The sequence below is a fragment of the Seriola lalandi genome, unplaced genomic scaffold (genome assembly GCF_002814215.2).
Source record: "Seriola lalandi dorsalis isolate HSWRI2012SDOR001 ecotype SW California unplaced genomic scaffold, Sedor1 jcf7180002054425, whole genome shotgun sequence".
Classification (NCBI taxonomy): domain Eukaryota; kingdom Metazoa; phylum Chordata; class Actinopteri; order Carangiformes; family Carangidae; genus Seriola; species Seriola lalandi.
In genome coordinates this window covers 2,480,868-2,499,622 of record NW_019524978.1, presented here as the reverse complement: position 1 = coordinate 2,499,622, position 18,755 = coordinate 2,480,868, and the positions used below count along the sequence as shown (strand labels likewise).

Genomic DNA, 18,755 nt, shown 5'->3' with positions numbered 1-18,755 from the left:
ACTCATAAATAGCATTTAATCTGTTAAAATGCCAGTATCGGTCTAAAGCTATCACACACTTAAATTCAAGGTTTGCCTGTAGTTGTGGTGTGACCACTTATTCTGTTGTCTTTATGCTGACGGATCAAAGTAATCAAAAGATTTTGACACAAACCCAAACTCTCACAAGCCTCAATAAATGATAACCGCCTTTTTATTCTCCTATCTGACAAAACAGCACACCGACGCTTAAAATCTACCCTCTTTATCTGTCTTACAGCAGATATGCAGTATGTGCATGCCTGATTCTATACGGGAAAAACACAGAGGAAAGTAGAGACAGCATCTCTGATTTGTAAAACAGGATCCTCTGCTGAAAGAAACTGTGCTGCAAAACTGGCAAAAACAAAACACAAAAACATCTTTTGTTTTTGTGGAACTGACAGTACGGGGATATTCCCAATGTGATTACGCCTCCCCAAATGTTGGAGCTGTAGATGTAACTGCTGTTTGAAACCACAGAGATTAACCTGCACGACTCTCCTAAATCAAATTGGCTGGTACAGTGTTCTCATTATTTCCACTGATGACTACCTACCAAACACACCGAGAGGGAATTAGTGCCAGAGACAGCAGCAGACAGCCTAAACACTCAAATGCACATTATGCTATCAACAATAGATTTCCATCACAGCTGGGTTTAAGAAAAAAGTCTTAAAGTCTTAAATGAATCTCTTAAATATAAAATAGCCCCATCTAGTGGAAGATATCTATAAAAAATACTTCAAACTGTTCAACAAGAGAATAACAGACTGTTGGGGTTTTAATATGCTGTTGGATCATCCGGATCTTCTTGTTTATCTTTTAGTATCTATTGTTTTACACAAAGTTTAGTTTACGTCTCACGAGGAGTACTAAGACTGTGAAATTTTATTTTGTGGCTCTGGAGGGAGAAAATAACTCTGATGATGTCATCAATACACAATCATTACTGTATCTCTTTAAGGTGAAAGTTAAAGGTGCCCTGTGGAGACCTATCCTCTGTCTCCTTGAGGTTCTACGAATGCAACAAATGTGTTTTTCTCTAAGCTGATTACTTTCAAATTTTTAAAACCTGCATCATCTACATCCATATTTACTTGCTATCAGTCGTCTTCTTCTTCTCTGCCTTTGCTGTTGCATTGCTGTGTCTCTTAGCGCCACCTGTAGATCAGGCAAGATTAGAATAAACAAAATGGTGGTCCTCTCATCAAAACATTCCTCCATAGCGCTACCAACAAATCCAGAATTGTACTTGGTACCTCTAAGTTATATTGGTTTACCATACCAACAAATAATATACAGGTAGACACTCAATGCATTCCATATTTTCAGCAGTAGAACAGAAGTACGAATGTAATAACTGTATAAGTAAAGACTTCAGCGCGAGAACATGCAATATTTACTGTGATAAAGAAATGAGAGAAAAATATGTATAATAAAAAATATTTAAAAAAACATCTATGCAGAGCACATAGAAATTATAAAGACAGTAAAAATACGTATAGTATAATAAAATTGATGTTCAAAATGTCAATAGTATACAGGAAATGTTAACCTTAACCCCCTATTATATTACAGTAGAATAACCTTTTTATCTATTTGTTCTGTGTTTGTTGTTGTTGTTGTTGTTGTGCATGACCTTTGAATAACAATTACACCCAACATTTAGAGGTTACATGCAATCAAATCATGTCCAAACAGATGGATGGCTGTTGTGATGTGCGCGCTCTCCGTTCTGCTTGCTGTCTGGCCTCTTGTCAGTCCGGCCTCTTGTCAGTCCTGCCTCTGTTTGCTGGGGGGGCACGATGAGCGCAGAGCTAAACTCGCTTGTGGGCTCTGAAAGTCTGACAGGAGCAGAAGCCACTGAATTATTCCATCCTGACCCATCCCCACCTACGCCTTTCAGCTCAGCTGCCATCGCTGCAGACGGAGCTCTATGAACCTGCACTCGTTTCATTTTCAGACACAGCCGAGTCTAATGGGACACAAACCAATATAAAAGGTGTCAGTATAGGAGTATAAAGGCAAACAATGGACAGAGAAAAGGAACGTGCTTCGTGACATGGATGCAATCTCTATCCACAAGGACAGATATAAAACAAATACATCTAAGTGCTATACAAGGTGAATTTAAAAAAATCTGTCAGTGATATAAACTATGTTACAAGAAAAAGTAAACAAAATGAAAATAAGTGCCTGGGGTTTGTGGGGTATGTTGCAGAGTGAGATGGACCTAAGCAAGCTCATAAGTAGTTCAATACATGTTGCATTTGACGGAATGAAAGTAGCTGATATTGATATAATACATGATTACATCCAGCTCATGAAAGCTTTTGTATATTTTGGTCTAAACCCTTTTTGTCGGATATGAGAAAACTCTGCATTTCAAGGTTGTTCAGAAAAAAAAGCAGAAGAAGAAATGGTTATGGTTAGAAGTAGAACAAGCAGTGACAGCCACTGAACAGACAAAGACAAAAAATACAGCACCTACAGAAATACAACCTTCACTAATAGAAACTGCAAACTCTATAATCGATAGGTTGTTTTTATACTAATTGGTACATTTACGTGGAGCTTAATATTCCAGAATAAAAATGCTCCTCAATCAAAATAAACAGACCCAAACTGATTGAAGTTCCACTCGGTTGCAGAGGGGTAGATTAAATATCTTTATAAACTGACAAAAGAAAAGTTGCACCTTGTAAACCATTTAACATGATTACCTGGCTCTGTTCTTTCTGTGCATGTCCTCCGGCTTGACGTAAATGTGTATCTCCATGCATCTTGCTGCATGTAAACACCAGACCCTATTAAATCACAACCCATGCAAAGAGTTCACCTGAAAGTCTCAACCAGAAGGAAAAAATGTGTGGATGTAACCACAGCTAATGTATCGAATGACAGCGTGAAAACCATGTGACGATGTGAAAGAGGTTGCTTGAACTGCTGAACTTACCTTACCTGTGAATTATTACCTGAAGCTGCAGCTCGCCTCAACAGCTCAAAAGAGATTTATAGTGAGTTTCAGTTTATTGATTCACTGTCCAGCTCACAACTTTACTGCTTTGGTTCACTGTCACTGCTCCCATAACGTTGTTTTCAACACCACCAGCTACCCGTGTTAAGGAAAAACATCTGCTGGCACCATACGGCAAACAAACTAGGTAAGATTTTAGAGAATTTAGCAACTAAAGAGCCAGATATTTCCCTCTGTGGTTGGTAGAGACCAAAAACAGAGCTAAAAGCTGAATGAATATTGGACTTCACCAGGTAGCCACACACACTACTCAAAGTGAATGGTAATGTTTCTCCTTTACTACTAGATATGTAAATAGGCAACTCTCAAATAAGTGTTTGATATCAAGGTGATGATAGATCAGTGTTGAGTTCACAGCTTGTTTCTGCTGCCCCCAGGTGGCCAAAATATCAGTTAACGTAAGTTGGTTTAAGACTAAAGGCGTCACAGTAGCATTCACAGTAAGTGGAGTCAAACTTACTAGTTCAATGTCTACGTGCTAATTAGCAGTTCAATATTGTCACTGATGAGCACGTGTACAATGTGAGCACGAAAACTTTCACTGTATGGCTTCATTTCTAGAAATATAAACAGACTTCAAGTGTGAGGTTGCAGGAGATTCAAGTGCATTTTCATTATTCTACTGCTACTGGATAACAGAAGTTTACAGTGATGGATATTTCTTGAAAATTAGAGTTGAAATGATCGATCAACCCATTTAAGTAATTTTCAAGCAAAAATACCAAAGTGATCAGAGTCCACCTTCTCATTGTGAGGAATTACTTTCTAGTTCTGTTATTTGAGTTCAGAACAATGAAGCAATCTATAGAAATCATGTTAGGGCTTTGGTTACTGTGATTGCCTTTTCTCACTATTTTCTGTCAGCTTATAGAGCAGATGATTACCAGCACACTAATCAATAATAAAAATAATCATACAACCATTACAACTATTGACTGATCATATCAGATAGGGCCAGCTCTTCTGGGTAATTGATTAAACAAAGGTTAGTGCAGCAGCAGAGTCGGGTGTTTATCTTGTGATTATGAAGACAAATGTTATTACTCTAGTTTTTCAATATTGTGTTTTCAGTGAAGCACGGTGTGATAAAGCTCAGCTCAGAGACTTTAAGTGAACAATAAGTCAACTGCTCACATGAAATCTTCACCAGCAAGCTCTACGACTTTGACTTTAACATGACCCTTCAGTCTCCAGAGGAATGTGCACATCTTGAGGGAGTGCAGCCAGTGTGACCTTTAAGTCAAAAACTACTGAATAATTTTCTGCTTTTGAATCTTATATTGCCAGAGTCTCTTGCAAAAGAAATGCATTAAAATTTGAGTGTGTATGAATTTTTTTTTTCTTTTGTGTGTGAATTTCTTATAAATATTAAAGTTTCACCACTGAGGAAGTCTACATTTGTGGACACACTATTCTGTTATAATAAGCTATATATGTACTCTTGAGGTGTTTGAGCACTGTTGTAAAGAGAGATTAAAGATATGAGACTTATAAAATCCCTTTTTATTTATTTGTTTATTTATTTTAGTGTTGTGACTTGTTGATTCTGCACTTTAACATTACAGTATCTTGTCTGCACAGCTGTCAGTGTATCTGGGACATCCTAATTAAACCAACTTAAGTCCTTGCTTATTATATATTTTTCATTCATGCATATAAGTTTCTGAAATAACGTGCACAGGAAGCCTCAAATCCCAACACTGAAGTTTTTATATGTTTAGAAAGCTTATTTCTCCCTTATGACAGAAGACAATGAAACTCAAATAAGGCAATCATAGCAAGCAGTCCAGGCGGATAATTTCAATAACATTTGCTCTCAGATCATACTGTGTCATAACTAAATGAATCTGACTAAGACGATGGTATTAGCCTCTGGCATCTCAATTGCACAAGGTTTCAGAAAGGAGAAAAAATATCAGGATAAGTAGTTCTTTTTTTTTCTCTCTCTCAGGATTTCTTGGGAGGTGGTGCTGACGTGAATGACACAGCCCAACCCCTGCTATAATGTGAAGGAAAAAGTCCAGACGCAGAGAAATAGGCTGCAGAGTGCAGCAGCAGCAGCAGCAGCAGCAGCAGCAGCAGCAGCAGCGCGGTCGGTGCGCAGACGCATCAGGTGCGCGCCAAGAGAAAGGGACTCCAAGACGCACAGCGGCGTGACTGATGAACGCTGTTTAGTAACTAGATAGCTTTGGGAGACTTGTTAACTCGTGGTGTGAGGTAGCCTGTAAGAATAAAGCGGACGATTTGCCGAAAACCTTGAGATAAAGACACAGGAGAGCAAAAACAATATGTACAGGAGCGCTAAAGGAGGCGCACCAGACCATAAACCCCAACTCTGAAAACTCCGTGTCATGAAACAGCAGTGGCACACAGACCTCCTGTAGGTCGGTCTGGCAACATTTCGAGTTCATCTAAAAGGGAAAAAAAAAGAAAATCATGAACTTATCCGAGTCTGTTTGGCTCTTGGAAGAGCCGTGTAACCTGAGCAGAGTGGAGGAAGAGGACCAGAAACTTTTATTCGGGATCGGCATGGATAATTTCATCACGCTGCTGGTTTTCGGGCTCATCTTTACGCTCGGTGTGCTGGGCAACTCCATGGTGATCACCGTGCTGGCCCGGAGCAAACCGGGGAAACCGCGCAGCACCACCAACATATTCATCCTCAACCTGAGCATAGCGGACCTCTCCTACCTGCTCTTCTGTGTCCCCTTCCAGTCCACCGTCTACATGATGCCGACGTGGGTCCTGGGTGCATTCATCTGCAAATTCATCCACTATTTCTTCACTGTGTCCATGCTGGTGAGCATCTTCACCCTGTCTGCCATGTCCGTGGACCGGTACATCGCCATCGTGCACTCGAGAAAGTCCTCCTCTATCCGGGTGGCGAGGCATGCTTTGATCGGAGTGGTGGTGATTTGGATACTTTCTCTGGCCATGGCTGCGCCTATCATGTATTACCAGAACATCTTTCACAGAGGGGAGAATCACACCTTTTGCTGGGAAGTGTGGCCAGATCAAACCCAGAAGAAAGTCTATGTGGTTTGCACCTTTGTGTTTGGTTATGTGTTGCCTCTGCTGCTGATTTCCTTCTGTTATGCAAAGGTAAGAAAAAGCTTGGGTCATTTCATAATTATGGAAATGATTCACCTATAAAAAACCTTACCTTACCTATACCTTTATTTCTTTACTTACAGGTTTTAAATCACTTGCACAAAAAACTAAGAAATATGTCCAAAAAGTCAGAGGCATCAAAGAAAAAGGTATGTATTAAACCAGTCTCTTTGGGGGGCTGGGGTTTTTATCAAGGCTTACAGCCATATGTTGGCAAACTTGTCTGACTGTAATGAGTTGCAAACACTGAATACATACTGGAAAACAAAAGTAGATGGGGTGATTTGCCACCCGTTGAATTACTGCAGAATCACATACATTTGCAGGACATAAAATAATGAAAAAGATAAGATAAGATAGTCACTTATTAATCCCACAGTGCAGAAATTTGCAAAAAAAACACAACTGTAAAATGGCACAAGTTGAAGTTAAGAAGTCCAGAGAAAATAAAGCTTAAATCACTGAAAATACTGGGTGTGTAATAAATGTTCCTTTGAAATTCACCTTCTGAACCCCTGAATTTTTGTTTAACACCATTATCTGACATGATGATGATGATGATTTCACTAACGAGGATTATGGAGATGAATGGTGTCAGCCTTTATATAAATTTTAACACACAAGTCATACCTTCACTGAAGTACCTTCCCTCTCTCTGGATCAGCGTTTTTCACGGTTCACTAAGCTGCAGCCCTCTTCCTCTGGCGACATATGGTTTGATTCAAAGCAAAGGTCAGCGTTCTTGGCCTTTAGGAAGATATATATCACAGTTACACTGCCCCACGCTCCTACACACATTATTCAGCCAAGGTCTAGTACCATATGCTTTACCATTTCCTCAATTTCAACAGGCAGCCAGAGGGAACTATTTTCATCCTTTCCATTTTCCTTATGGTAGAAAAAAATGAATATTAATGCTATAATCCTCAATGTTAACCGGCCCACTCGAGCAAAGTGGCCGAAAGCCAATGTGCAATCAAAGTGCAATCTAGTCTTCATTATTCTTGTTGGAGGTCATTTAGTTTCCCAGAGAGCCAGTTATCGGCTGTCGCCCACTTCATTGTCAGTCTGTCCGTCCATTGTTCGTCACAGCCGGGCAGTTTAGCAGCTCTTGATCAGCTGAGAGGGGAAGGGTTGATGAGAATGTAAAATGTGCACCTACTTATACATACATGCTTTATTGCATGAGGCTTAAAACAAGAGTGGGAGGTAGAACAGGGAATCTGAGATATTCTGATAATGCAGAGTGCTGAGGGATGATGCACAGAGGGAATGTTATGCTGACAGCTTTGTGAGAAACGGTTGGCAAACAGCGCATTAAACCCAGACTACAATACATAAATTAGCTTGGTGGGGAACCTGCTGTTTAACTATGACTAATGTCCGAACAGATCTGAGTGTGCTATCAACAATAAGAGAAACACACACAGTGGTGCAAAAATGAGTAATTTTACAATGAAAGCTGCAACATCCCCATTTCCTTTTTTTTTTATGAATACACAAGTACGGTGCTTGTGCCAAAATTGGTGTGTTTCCTTGGCAGTGTATCATTTTTCCAGCGTGTGTCATGGAAAGTGTTTCATGATAAGAAGATTAATGTGCAGCATACAGTAAATCACAGAATCAAAATGAATATGAATAATGTGCATAAGGATGCGAATAGATCAATCACTGTCATATTTTTGTTTGTATTATTTTAAAGCACAGAATAATAAACAGAAAAGAGAATTAGTTAAGAACGACCTGCAAACTTTATAGACTTAAAGAGCTATAGAGATATGAAAGCTACTCCCCCCAAAGTTGTTTTCACTTCCTTCCATGGTGTGAAATCTAGCTAGATTTCTAGATGCTGCCATGCAAAACACATTTTTAAGAGTAAACAAATTTTGGTACGACATCTATCCCATCACAGGTCCCCTGGCTACCTTCTCCTCACTCTAACTGAGATGCTGTGAAAACATAACCTGGCTCTTCTGCCTGGCTCTTCTGCTGCAGTGTGTGTGTCCTGTGGTTAACACAACACACCATAACTGTTGTGCAGCTGTCAACAATTGGGCCTCTGTTATTGATGTGTAATCATGCGAATAATTGTAGTGCGAGCGTTAGACAAGACGATCAAATCCTCTCATATATCTATCCATTGGGTATGTAGCTACAGCCAGGAGACTGTTAGCTTAGCTTAGCATAATGACTGGAACAGGTCAAACTGGCCAAAGGTAACCTACCAACTACCAGCACCTCTAAAGCTCGCTAATATTGTTTTAAACTGAGATAAGGTTATTGCTACATTAATACAATATCTACAATTATTCTGACTCAGGAGAGTTCATGTATCATTCCAAGATTCGCTACTATCCTTGTAGTCACACCATTTCAATTGCCTGACTTAGCTACCATATTGGCCCAAATGTGAGATGACACTGATTTTAGGACAGCTCCCTTTTCCAATATCTGTTTTTGAGAAAATTACTTTGTGAGGAAACACTTTGACCCCCGTCCTGTTGGGAAAGTTCCCCTGAGATAACATTAATCTAAGAAGAAGAGTCATCATTGAAGCTTTTTCTATTTTCTATTGGTGGCAGTCAAAATCATTTGAGGGAGATATTAACTGTAATTACCAATAATTACTGCAAATGTTTTTTCTATCTCCTTTGCTTGTAATTATGGTCTAGAAGATATTATGTAAATAAGGTATGTGTGCAGGATTATGTCGTGTCCAGGTGCATTGACTGCCTGTTTTCTCCGCTGTGGTATCGACCATATCGCTCTGAAAGAAAGGGAACAAGCTTATCTCCTGTGTTCCGTTGTGCTAATAAACTAGATTATCTCAAAGGAAAATCATTATTACACTGGCTTCAATTGTTATTAATTAATCATGAGGTTGGTGTCACGTTTTCAAGTAAATGAGACAAGACAAGACATAAGACATCGTCCTCGGTGGGAAGCAGACGGAGTTTGCTTAAAAAAAGTGTTTAATCATTAGTTTGTGTGGTTCACCTGGGTCTCAACACCTCACTACCACGACTGTGAAATACAATGTCAGTGACAGCTGGGAAAAGCAAGGTTACTTCCACTCCTGTTGTGAAATACAAACTTCTTATCACCCTCAGACACCCACAGTAGGAATCAGACAACAGCCTCCAACAGTCAAATGAACCACTGTCAAAAGCCAAATCGCCAAAAACAGTGGTAAATCTTCCTTTGTCTTTCTGGAAGGTGTTTGTGCAAAGATGTGATAAATATGTTTTAAACAAATCTTTTAACCCCTCTGGTTTTATGTCATGTTCAGATAGAAAAGAAAGAAAATCTGAACTACTGTTGCTTTCTGCTTTAGAAAATAAAAGCCTTATTTACTTTGGTTCTTGGGTAATGTCTTTGCGAATCATGAGGTTCATTATACTTGGCAAACAATTATGTTTTCACTGGATTCTCAGTGTTGAACCAAGGGTTAAAAGCCAGAAATTGATACTGTATGATTTCGGAGTTTTCGCTGAGTCAGGCATCCAGATGGAGCACACAGTTGGTTATGGATACTTCACAGTCATCTTGAAATTGTTTAACAGCATCTGCAAAGTGAAATGGGGACAGCTCATGCTTCAGGGACTAATCTGCTTATTGACAGGATGGTGTTACTATCACATGAGTGTTACTATTGTAAACTAAGTGTTGGATGAATTAATAACTGTAATTTATTTTTGTACTAGCTTCAGTTTATTAACAGCAAAGTAAAGTTATATAAGTGTAAATCATACCTTTGAATTGAATTAATACATGAAAACATAAATCCATACACCAGTTACGTTTTCCGCATGGTTTTCATGGTGCAGATACGTCTCATTGTACCCTCTTCTTCTGCAATGTTGATCTCAATACACTCAACTCCCAAATAGTCACATAATGGTTTTGGATGGAAACAGAAACACTCATTAATTTGCATTTTTCTTTGGCTGATTTTGGTCCAAATTTGCACTGTGGACACCTGGCTAGTGTCAGTCTTTGATTTAAACTCATTCTGCCTCTAAAACTTACACATAACGTAAAATAAATAAAAAATAAATAAATTAACTCTACCCTAACTTCAGAAATTGCCACTCCTTACAGTAGTAAGTGATGGGACATTGGATTACTAACCTTTAAGGTTAGCATTAAGTTGTAGTTAGCATTAACCTGGATCCTGCTCTTTTTTTTTTACCCTCTTAATATTAAATTACTAACCTTTTCTACAAACATCTTAATAAAAGAATGAAGTTATATTTTCCCAGGGGTCTTACAGATTGGATTTTACTCAGTATTTTTATAAAACTTATGTGCTTTTATACTTCTGAGGCAGAAAAGGAAGTGACGCACATCTGGGGACCCTGAAGAAGCACTGCAGTGCCCAGATGTTAAGTCTGTCTTGTGGCTGCAATGTATTACGGGCTGTTGGGCTGCTGTCAGAAACAGCATCATTAGAGCAACCTCTCACAAATTCAAGACACAGGCACATTGATGGATTTCTCCCAGTACAATGACGATTTTTGAGTGTTGGTGCAAAACCCCCTTTGATTCTGACAAACTGATGCCAAAACCTGATGATTTTCACTGATGTCTTACATGGCTGAACATCTTCCTGCAAATGAAATCAAATTCGTAACTGAACTAGAAACATTATTTTTTAAGGATCCATTTATTTATTGAAAAAGCAAAAATGCAGCAAAATGGCACAGTGAGCCCAGAATTACAGAGCACATCACATCACAATAACTGTTAATGTTTTTCATGGTTCTGTTTTATTCCATTAAGGAAAAAAAAATCTGTCTTGTGCCCTGATATCCAGCTTTGACTATCATTACTTCAGTACAGTAATATCTTCACATTAACGCTGTAAAAATGTTACGTAAGAATAAGATGGATCATTGAAAGGTTAATACCTCGATATCCAAAATGAATGACATCTTTTAATTATTTTTTTTAAGACATTTCAGTGATCAGCTGACAGCTTCTGACAAATGAGTTTTACAAGTAGAGACAGTGCGGCTGGAGAGACGGAGCTGAGAGGGATGAGTTTTATTAGGTTCTTCTTCCTGTGGAGATGCTGCTGTTTATATTAGCCTAACTGATGGCTCTCGGGGGGTCAAAGTGAAGATATGAATGTGTTATGGAGGCTATATAAACAGCACTGCGATATTAACATACTGCTACACTGAAACTGTGGGAACCTGTCCCTGGGTACTGTGTGGGAGTGTGTATGTGTCAGTGTGTGTGTGTGTGTGTGTGTGTGTGTGTGTATGTGGTGTATGCACACTTGTGTAAGAGGGTTGGGCTGATATCGCAGGCCAATATTGACCTTTCATTTCAAATTGGATATGGGCCAGCCGTCGTTTACCTCTGAAATGATCGATGAGGTGCAGTTACATTACACATTTATTGTAAAAAAAAAAAAAAAAGAAAAAAAAAGATCAACACTGCCCTGGACTGTGGGAAGATCTTAAATTGAAAAGATGATCATAAAGCATTTCATCAGACTGCACAAACATGTTATTATACTACTCATCAGTGGAGATGCAGCCGTCCCTACAGTTAATTAATTTTGCTCTGAGTTGAAAAGTTCACTATTTGTGTTTTAGAAGAAAAAGAAACCAAATTACAGCCCCAGTAAACTGCTTGTGCTTTTGCCATATTGATTTTCTTTGTTGTTCATGGCATTTAAATCTTGATTAATACTTTATTTTGTGTGTATGTGTGTGTGTGTGTGTGGGTTGTAAACACTGACAAATGAGAACATGTTAGCTAACAGTTGCTTACACATCCAACAGGCACGGAGCAACAGTGATGTGGAGTAGGTTTAACTCTGAAAGCAGCTGCCTGCTGCAGCTAATAATAATGACACTGATGAGACTGAGACTGAACCAGACATTGAAGTTGTGGGCCAGAAAACTATGACATTTGGCATTCAAACAAAAATGCTAAAAAGTTAACTGAGGCTATCTACAGGGCCGGGTGATAGCTGACCCCTCTCCCCTCCCTTGATTACCTCTCACATTACACATTGTCATTTGATCAGTTATTAATATAAAGTATGATAAGTGCAGCTTTAATAGTATGGGCATAAGAGAGGTGGATATGAACATAGCTCTGCATTTTCAAGCATCAAATATTCCCACATTCACCAATTAAAGCAGAAAACACTTGAGAGTTTCTATCACCGTGAGACTCCTCCTCGCCTTTCTGACATGTGTTTGAACTTCTTGATACAAAGTCTGCATGAGTCAAATGTCATTATGTAAATTCATAATTTCTGGATATGAATGCATGTATTCATTTTGCTACATTGTGTTTATCATTCTGACTTGTCTGTATTGCTCTTCCTGTATCTTTCCCTGCTTGATATGTCACTTTACAATTTACACACACGATTTGGTTGTTACCTGCTCAGATGCTTTTTTAGTTTCAATGACAGAAGCTAATGAGTTCTGGAATAAATCCACTTGCTGTCAAGACAAATGCAGTGGAGGGGCCCAGAAGATCAGGCAGCATTTAATTTGTTTTTTTGTGATGACACATTCCAGCTGTTGCCATTGGCTTTACTGATATATAACATTCAACACTTTCCTCTTAGATCAAAAAGAAAATTGGTTTGCTGTAATTGTCACCATAAGTTATCACATTTTCTTAAAGTATATCTGCTCAGTATCTTAAATTTTGGGTCTTTATAGTGGAATGTGTGTATAAATGGGTTTTGTGTTATAAACTGGAGGAAACCACTACAGTGTAACTCGCGTCATGACTCAGAGTTTATACATTATTATATACGTTTTCATCTATGGGTGTACTTAATATACAAGATAACATAATTCCATCAGTTGCTCATTAAATGAACTACTCATGAAGTCACTAAGTGACCTTCCTCAGAGGTGATTAGGTGCCAACTGGAAGCCATAACGTGACCGTGTGCGGCGAGGTCTGTTCTTCTGCCATCGTTCTTCTTGCTCAGCCTGTTAATTGCACATTGTGGTTGTTTTTTTTTTTTTGTTTTTTTTTACATTCTTGTCGTTGTTAAACATACAAATCTTCAAGACACGTAGACATGTAGATGTGATTGAAACTGAATTGTGATTGAATTGACTGAAATATTTTCTTTCCACCTTCAAGTGTACCACATCATTTATGTTTATAAGCTTGAGCATTTGCATCAAGGCCAATTCTGATATGAGAGTCATCTGAACATTTACAGGATTGCAGCTGGATCCGCTGAGTGAAATGTCAATAGAATAATATGATTTATGTGGTGCCAGTCAGTTAAGTGTAATACAATTAAGGGTTTTATGAGGCCCTGACTGAGTATGGAATTGCATACAAATTGGTCAACTGTATGTGTTGGTTTCAGCTGGAACTGATACAGCTAATATGATGATCCATATATGATGATGTGTAATGTGAAAGCAGTCGCTCATAATAACAAACCTACAGAGAATTATTACCAACTCTGCAGTGTCCAGATCTAATTAGCATTTTTGCAACTTTTTGCGCATTGTTTTGGGTTTTTCAGGCAGCAGACTTTTTGCTAACATGTTTGTCATAAATATAATATGCCAATTTTGAAAAAAAGATGATAATAATACCAAGCAGCTTTAAAGTTGGGGTAGCCAGTCATTTGTTGGAGTCAATGGGTAAAAATTCCATAATCATCTATCAGCATATTGTAATTCAAGTGGTCTGAGAGCAAACTAGACGTCTACTCCTCCTCTTGGCTCTTGTTTTCATGTTTTAGAAAAACTAGCCTGTGACAGGAGACTTAGCCAATCACAGGTCTTTTTAAAAGAGAGAGAGCGTTCCTCTTGGCTCTTCTACAAATGCAGATGCGTGTGCAAATCCCTTCAGAGGGAACTTGCTTTACCTCTCCTGGACAGCTTAACAGGCTGCTGACTTCATTTTCCTGTATTACCTAAAAATATCTATAGTGGTTGGTTGTGTAGGTAGATTTACAATGAAAGTAGGAGCTGAGTGGCTATGTTGAATGTTGCTAATAGTTTAGTCTTCCTGCTAACTGTAGGTGCACATCTGCAGCTGTGTTGCGTGCATGTGTATGAAGAATGTGCATATACCTGTGAGGGGAGAGCTGCAGGATGGCGGCTGTATTTTTCTGCCCAGTTTTAAGTAGATGTTTTGGAGGACTGGCTTCTTGCATAACTTAGTCCTGAAGTGATTAGAAAATAAATTCACTCTTGACTCATTCTTGCATTCCTAGTAGATTGCTAACACCATGCTAACACATTAGCATTCGCAAAGCGTTTTCAATAACACCCACTGATGCACTAAACCCAGGTTCATTTAAGGATTTCACATAAACATTTGTGCAGCTTATTTATTTGCTACCAAATGAGCTTAAAATTTACCTGTCCAGGAAGTTCAATCTGTATGAAAAGATAAAAAGAGTATTCAAAGAATTATTCAGTAAAATAAAAATGATATCAGCTTAAAACAGATTAAACAAATTTCTAGGTTTTGTTTATCGTAGTAGGAGAAGGTGCGAGAATAAAGAATAACAGCAGAGCTGCAGCTGGCACCAACCTCTCAAAACTTTATTATTTTATCCTGACTGACACTTACACCTGGGTACAGCAATGTAAATGTTGTCACTGTTGTCCCTGTAGGCACTGACTAAATCTCCCTCCTTTTTCCTCTCTCTCTCTCGTGGACCTCAGACGGCTCAGACGGTGCTGGTGGTGGTGGTGGTGTTCTGCCTCTCTTGGCTCCCTCATCACGTTGTTCACCTTTGGGTGGAGTTTGGAACCTTCCCGCTGAACCAGGCGTCCTTTGTGTTACGGGTGGCTGCCCACGGTCTGGCGTACAGCAACTCGTCTGTCAACCCCGTCATCTACGCCTTCCTGTCGGAGAACTTCAGGAAAGCTTACAAGCAGGTGTTCAAGTGTCAGATCGGTACCAGTGACTCCCCGCTCAACGACATTAAGGAGATCCGCAGCAAAGCGGACACGCCGCCCTCGACTAACTGCACCAACGTTTGACTGACGAGGTGTGGATGGTGGTAAATAAATTAAGGGCACCTGTCACATTGAAAGTCAGTGTAAAGTCACAGTGGCAGAGCCATCAGACAAAAGTGGGTGTGTGGAAGTTTTTTTTTCTTTTTAATGTAGCTAAGTGTAGTTGCTTGGATATACAGCTATACTGTTCCACATAAGCGCTGTTCATTATACCTGGAGGAGATAAAGCCCCTGTGGCTTCAGGACATGATTACTCACTCTTTGATCAGTGTCCATTTCCTGCATCTCTTCATTTCACGAAAAAGCGATGGAGTCTGAAACTCAGGAAAATGATGCCCCCTCTGAAGATAACCTGGTTTTGATTACAGAGAATATTTACATATACTTCAAGCCAATACATTAAAAAGGCACCTGCAGACTTCAAAAGTATTAGAAATCTAATTTTCTTTCATGGAGAGTAAGAAGTGCTTTATACAGACTCAAAACATATTCACCTGCTGCTGTTTGAATGTCAGTGTTGGGAATTACTACACTATTGTGGTTGCTTTTCAGGAAGCAGTAAGTGAGTACACCTTCAGATTCAGTAGTTACACTATACGTACTGATCCCAGTAATGCCCTGCTGGCTGATTGCTGTCTTGCTGGGAATTGGATGGTGGGCTCATAATTACACTTAATCCAAGCTGGCTTGCTAATGTTTGCCACTCCAGAGTTGGAGGATGTGTGAACAGGACTGTAGTGGCTAGTTTCACAGAGACTGACTTTGACTATGGCTTAGATGTAATTTGAACACCTTAGGTAAAACCATTCTTCCACGCATTCTGGGCACATTTCAGTTTTCAAACTGAGAAAACATGTAAAGCCGCTTTAGGCCGTTTACTTTGCTCTGGAAATATTCAACGGTTAAAAGGGGTTAATTTCACTGGATAAATTTAGCGAACATCATAAAGACACAAAAGAAATTTCAGCAGCATAAAAAGTCGACGCAGTGCAGACCTGTAGTGCACCACAAATGACGATCCATGTTGTCTCATAGTTTCTGGGTTAGCTTGGGTGAAAGGTGGCAAACTTTTCACTCTCTATTTTTTTTTTAAATTGTCCAATTTCCATCAGACTGGCTTAACAGAACAGACAATATTCTGTATTTGTGAAACTGGCTCCTATAGTGCAGCCTGCTGTCACTGCTAGGTAATAGAAGTGATGTAATCAGAAGTTGATGAGGACATTTTCCAAGCAAATTACCCACTGTAGGTCACCACTGTAGATAAAAAAAAAAATACCATCATCATTGCACTCAGTATAATTAAAGTCTGTATTTTAAACAGATTTGGTTGTAAATATTATGGACACTGAAGCTGACGCCTCACCGCATGTGGCTGTTATGCTATTTTAACAGTTTTGGCATTGTTTCGTGCCGTATGACTGAGCCTATACAACCATACGTTGTATGCCACATGTGACGTGCCAAGCCTCCACACAGCAGCTTTACCTCAGTATATTCAAACAAAATCATTCAAACTATAAATATGAGACCTTTTAACCTGGGCCTGCAGCATCGAACAGCATTTTATGTACATCTTTAAAGTTATGGACTTGAAGGATTGTGTCGCATCCTATTATTCACTTTTTATCTGAAAAAAAGATCACAAATTAAAGTTGAGCATGGATTTTTTCAGTCTGAGGTCACGCAACCATGTGTCGTGTGGAGGAGAGCGAGTCTGCTGCAGATATGGCTGATTAACACCAACTTCACCCACAGAGGAGGAACTAATCAATGTAATCAGCGAGACTCTCATCCTCCTTGTTAGCAAGAATCTCAGATGTGCGAGTCGAGGATTATTCCCTCAAGGCGGAGGAGGTGCAGCTTAAGACTCTGGTCACATATAGCGCTGACTGTACAGATGCTGACGCTCCTTGATGCCGCACACAGGACTGAGGAGATGTGCATGGAAACCAGGAGGAACGAAGGACATGGCTATTTGTTGGTGAGATTGTGTTGGTGATGAAACACAACAGTGTTGTTTCCTTTAAAATACAGATAGAAAGAGCCCATGAACAAAAGAAAACGTTTTCAGCGTTGTTTTAGTAACACTTTAGTGAGTAATTATTGAGTTGATGTAGGATATCAATAAAATACTCAATGCATTCTGGTACGGAGACAAGTAATGGAGAGGAAAACGAGTGGTCAGAGAATAAATTGTGTTTGAGAAGGAATTAGAGATAAATCACTAATAAAATCAGAATGAGCCATTTCATCCAGTGTACCCTGCAAATAAACGGACCATCTAATTATAAAAGCACTTATAGTGTAATTTATTTCTAAATCGCCCCCTGAATGTAAATTTGCTACCCTCTTATTCCCTTTACTTTTTCCGTTGTACCTACCAAGATGAATGAAATATTTCCACTTTAATTTGCAGGCTGGTTCTAAAGAGACACTTTTCTATACTTCTCTCTTTTTTTCTTCAGTTTTTCAAACTATAACAGCCGCAAGATTTCTCTTTTACCACGACATTCTGTGAAAGCAAACACAAACACACACTGCACATACTGCTAAGTGAGGACATGCAATAAAGGTGCTGTTTCTTGCAGGATCCACTTTTTTTTTTGTTTTTTCCAGTTTATATTTATTCCTTCACTTAGATGATACTGTTTGTACAGTGTTTCTGTGCTTTGTGTGTTCTACTGAGGTTGTCCTGGTGTGTCTTCTCAGCCTTGTTTCCTGTATTCAGCAGTGAAATCAAATGATTTACTAGATTAGAGAGAAAAAAAAAAAGATTATTTTCTTGTCTGTTTAATCTTTCTGTGCTTGAAATGCAACAAGTGAGAAACAGTTAAGGCTGTCTGAAGTGCTCGATATCTGGATGGTATTTTCAAATATATCCAGGCTTTTGATTGTGTCTTTATGCAGTGCTACTTATCTTACTTAAATATATTAAACTCTGTGACATTCCCTTTTTTTGAAATTTTATTTCATAAACAATACCTGCTTTGCATTTTTTTTCTTTTTTTACTTCCACATTCTTTCCGCACAACAAAAAGAAAAAGCTGTTCTCGCGTCTCATTGAAGCCTTCACTTCTATAAAAGGAGTTTTCCTTCAGCCTCGTCGATACAAAACAACAACCCTCACCTCGCTCGCTGTCAGAGTGGGTTGTGGCCAAAAAGAAAGAAAACAGCAGTGCAGGATCCCAGCAGTCAGGTTCCCCTCAGAGCTCGGTTTTGTTGATTACACACTCGTGGAGAACGTTTCCTGGCATCGAATCTACTCAGTGGTCCCTAAGAGGTCTGAGGAAAAGGTCTGTCTTCTCATGATGTTGTACACTGTAAATATCTAGCAAGAAGGGACTCTGGAGTAAAATTAAACTTCACTCACATTTGATTTTGCACATGGGAAAAAAAAAAGTCTCAAAATAACGTTACAGCTGGAGACAGAAACAGCAGTTGTATCCACAGGCGCACTGCTGAGATGAAATTACACGAGAGAAGTTTGGTAAAATCGTAAAATCAAGTTCAGAGGAAACAAGGGACATGGCTGCTTTTATCATTAACCTTTGACTGGAGAGGATGAAACATGAAATCAAACTGAGAACTGAATTGAATTTTTT

The 18,755-nt window shown here is 39.1% G+C and overlaps 1 protein-coding gene across 1 annotated transcript; it reads left to right on the top strand.

Annotated features, from left to right (window-relative positions):
- The first annotated feature begins 5,153 nt into the window (after nt 1–5,153).
- Nucleotides 5,154–18,104, top strand: LOC111658145 (galanin receptor type 1). The gene is made up of 3 exons (XM_023410563.2): nt 5,154–6,160; nt 6,253–6,318; nt 14,854–18,104. The coding sequence occupies exons 1-3, from the start codon at nt 5,495–5,497 to the stop codon at nt 15,172–15,174; spliced, it is 1,053 nt and encodes a 350-aa protein (XP_023266331.1). The 5' UTR covers nt 5,154–5,494; the 3' UTR covers nt 15,175–18,104.
- The last annotated feature ends 651 nt before the right edge of the window (nt 18,105–18,755 follow it).

What these genes read in the sequence shown, in the direction of transcription:
- LOC111658145 (XM_023410563.2), top strand. Translation starts at nt 5,495, where the DNA reads ATGAACTTATCCGAGTCTGTTTGGCTCTTGGAAGAGCCGTGTAACCTG. An exon ending in TTTCCTTCTGTTATGCAAAG is followed by an intron (nt 6,161 to 6,252) that starts GTAAGAAAAAGC and finishes CTTTACTTACAG; the next exon opens with GTTTTAAATCACTTGCACAA. An exon ending in CAGAGGCATCAAAGAAAAAG is followed by an intron (nt 6,319 to 14,853) that starts GTATGTATTAAA and finishes CGTGGACCTCAG; the next exon opens with ACGGCTCAGACGGTGCTGGT.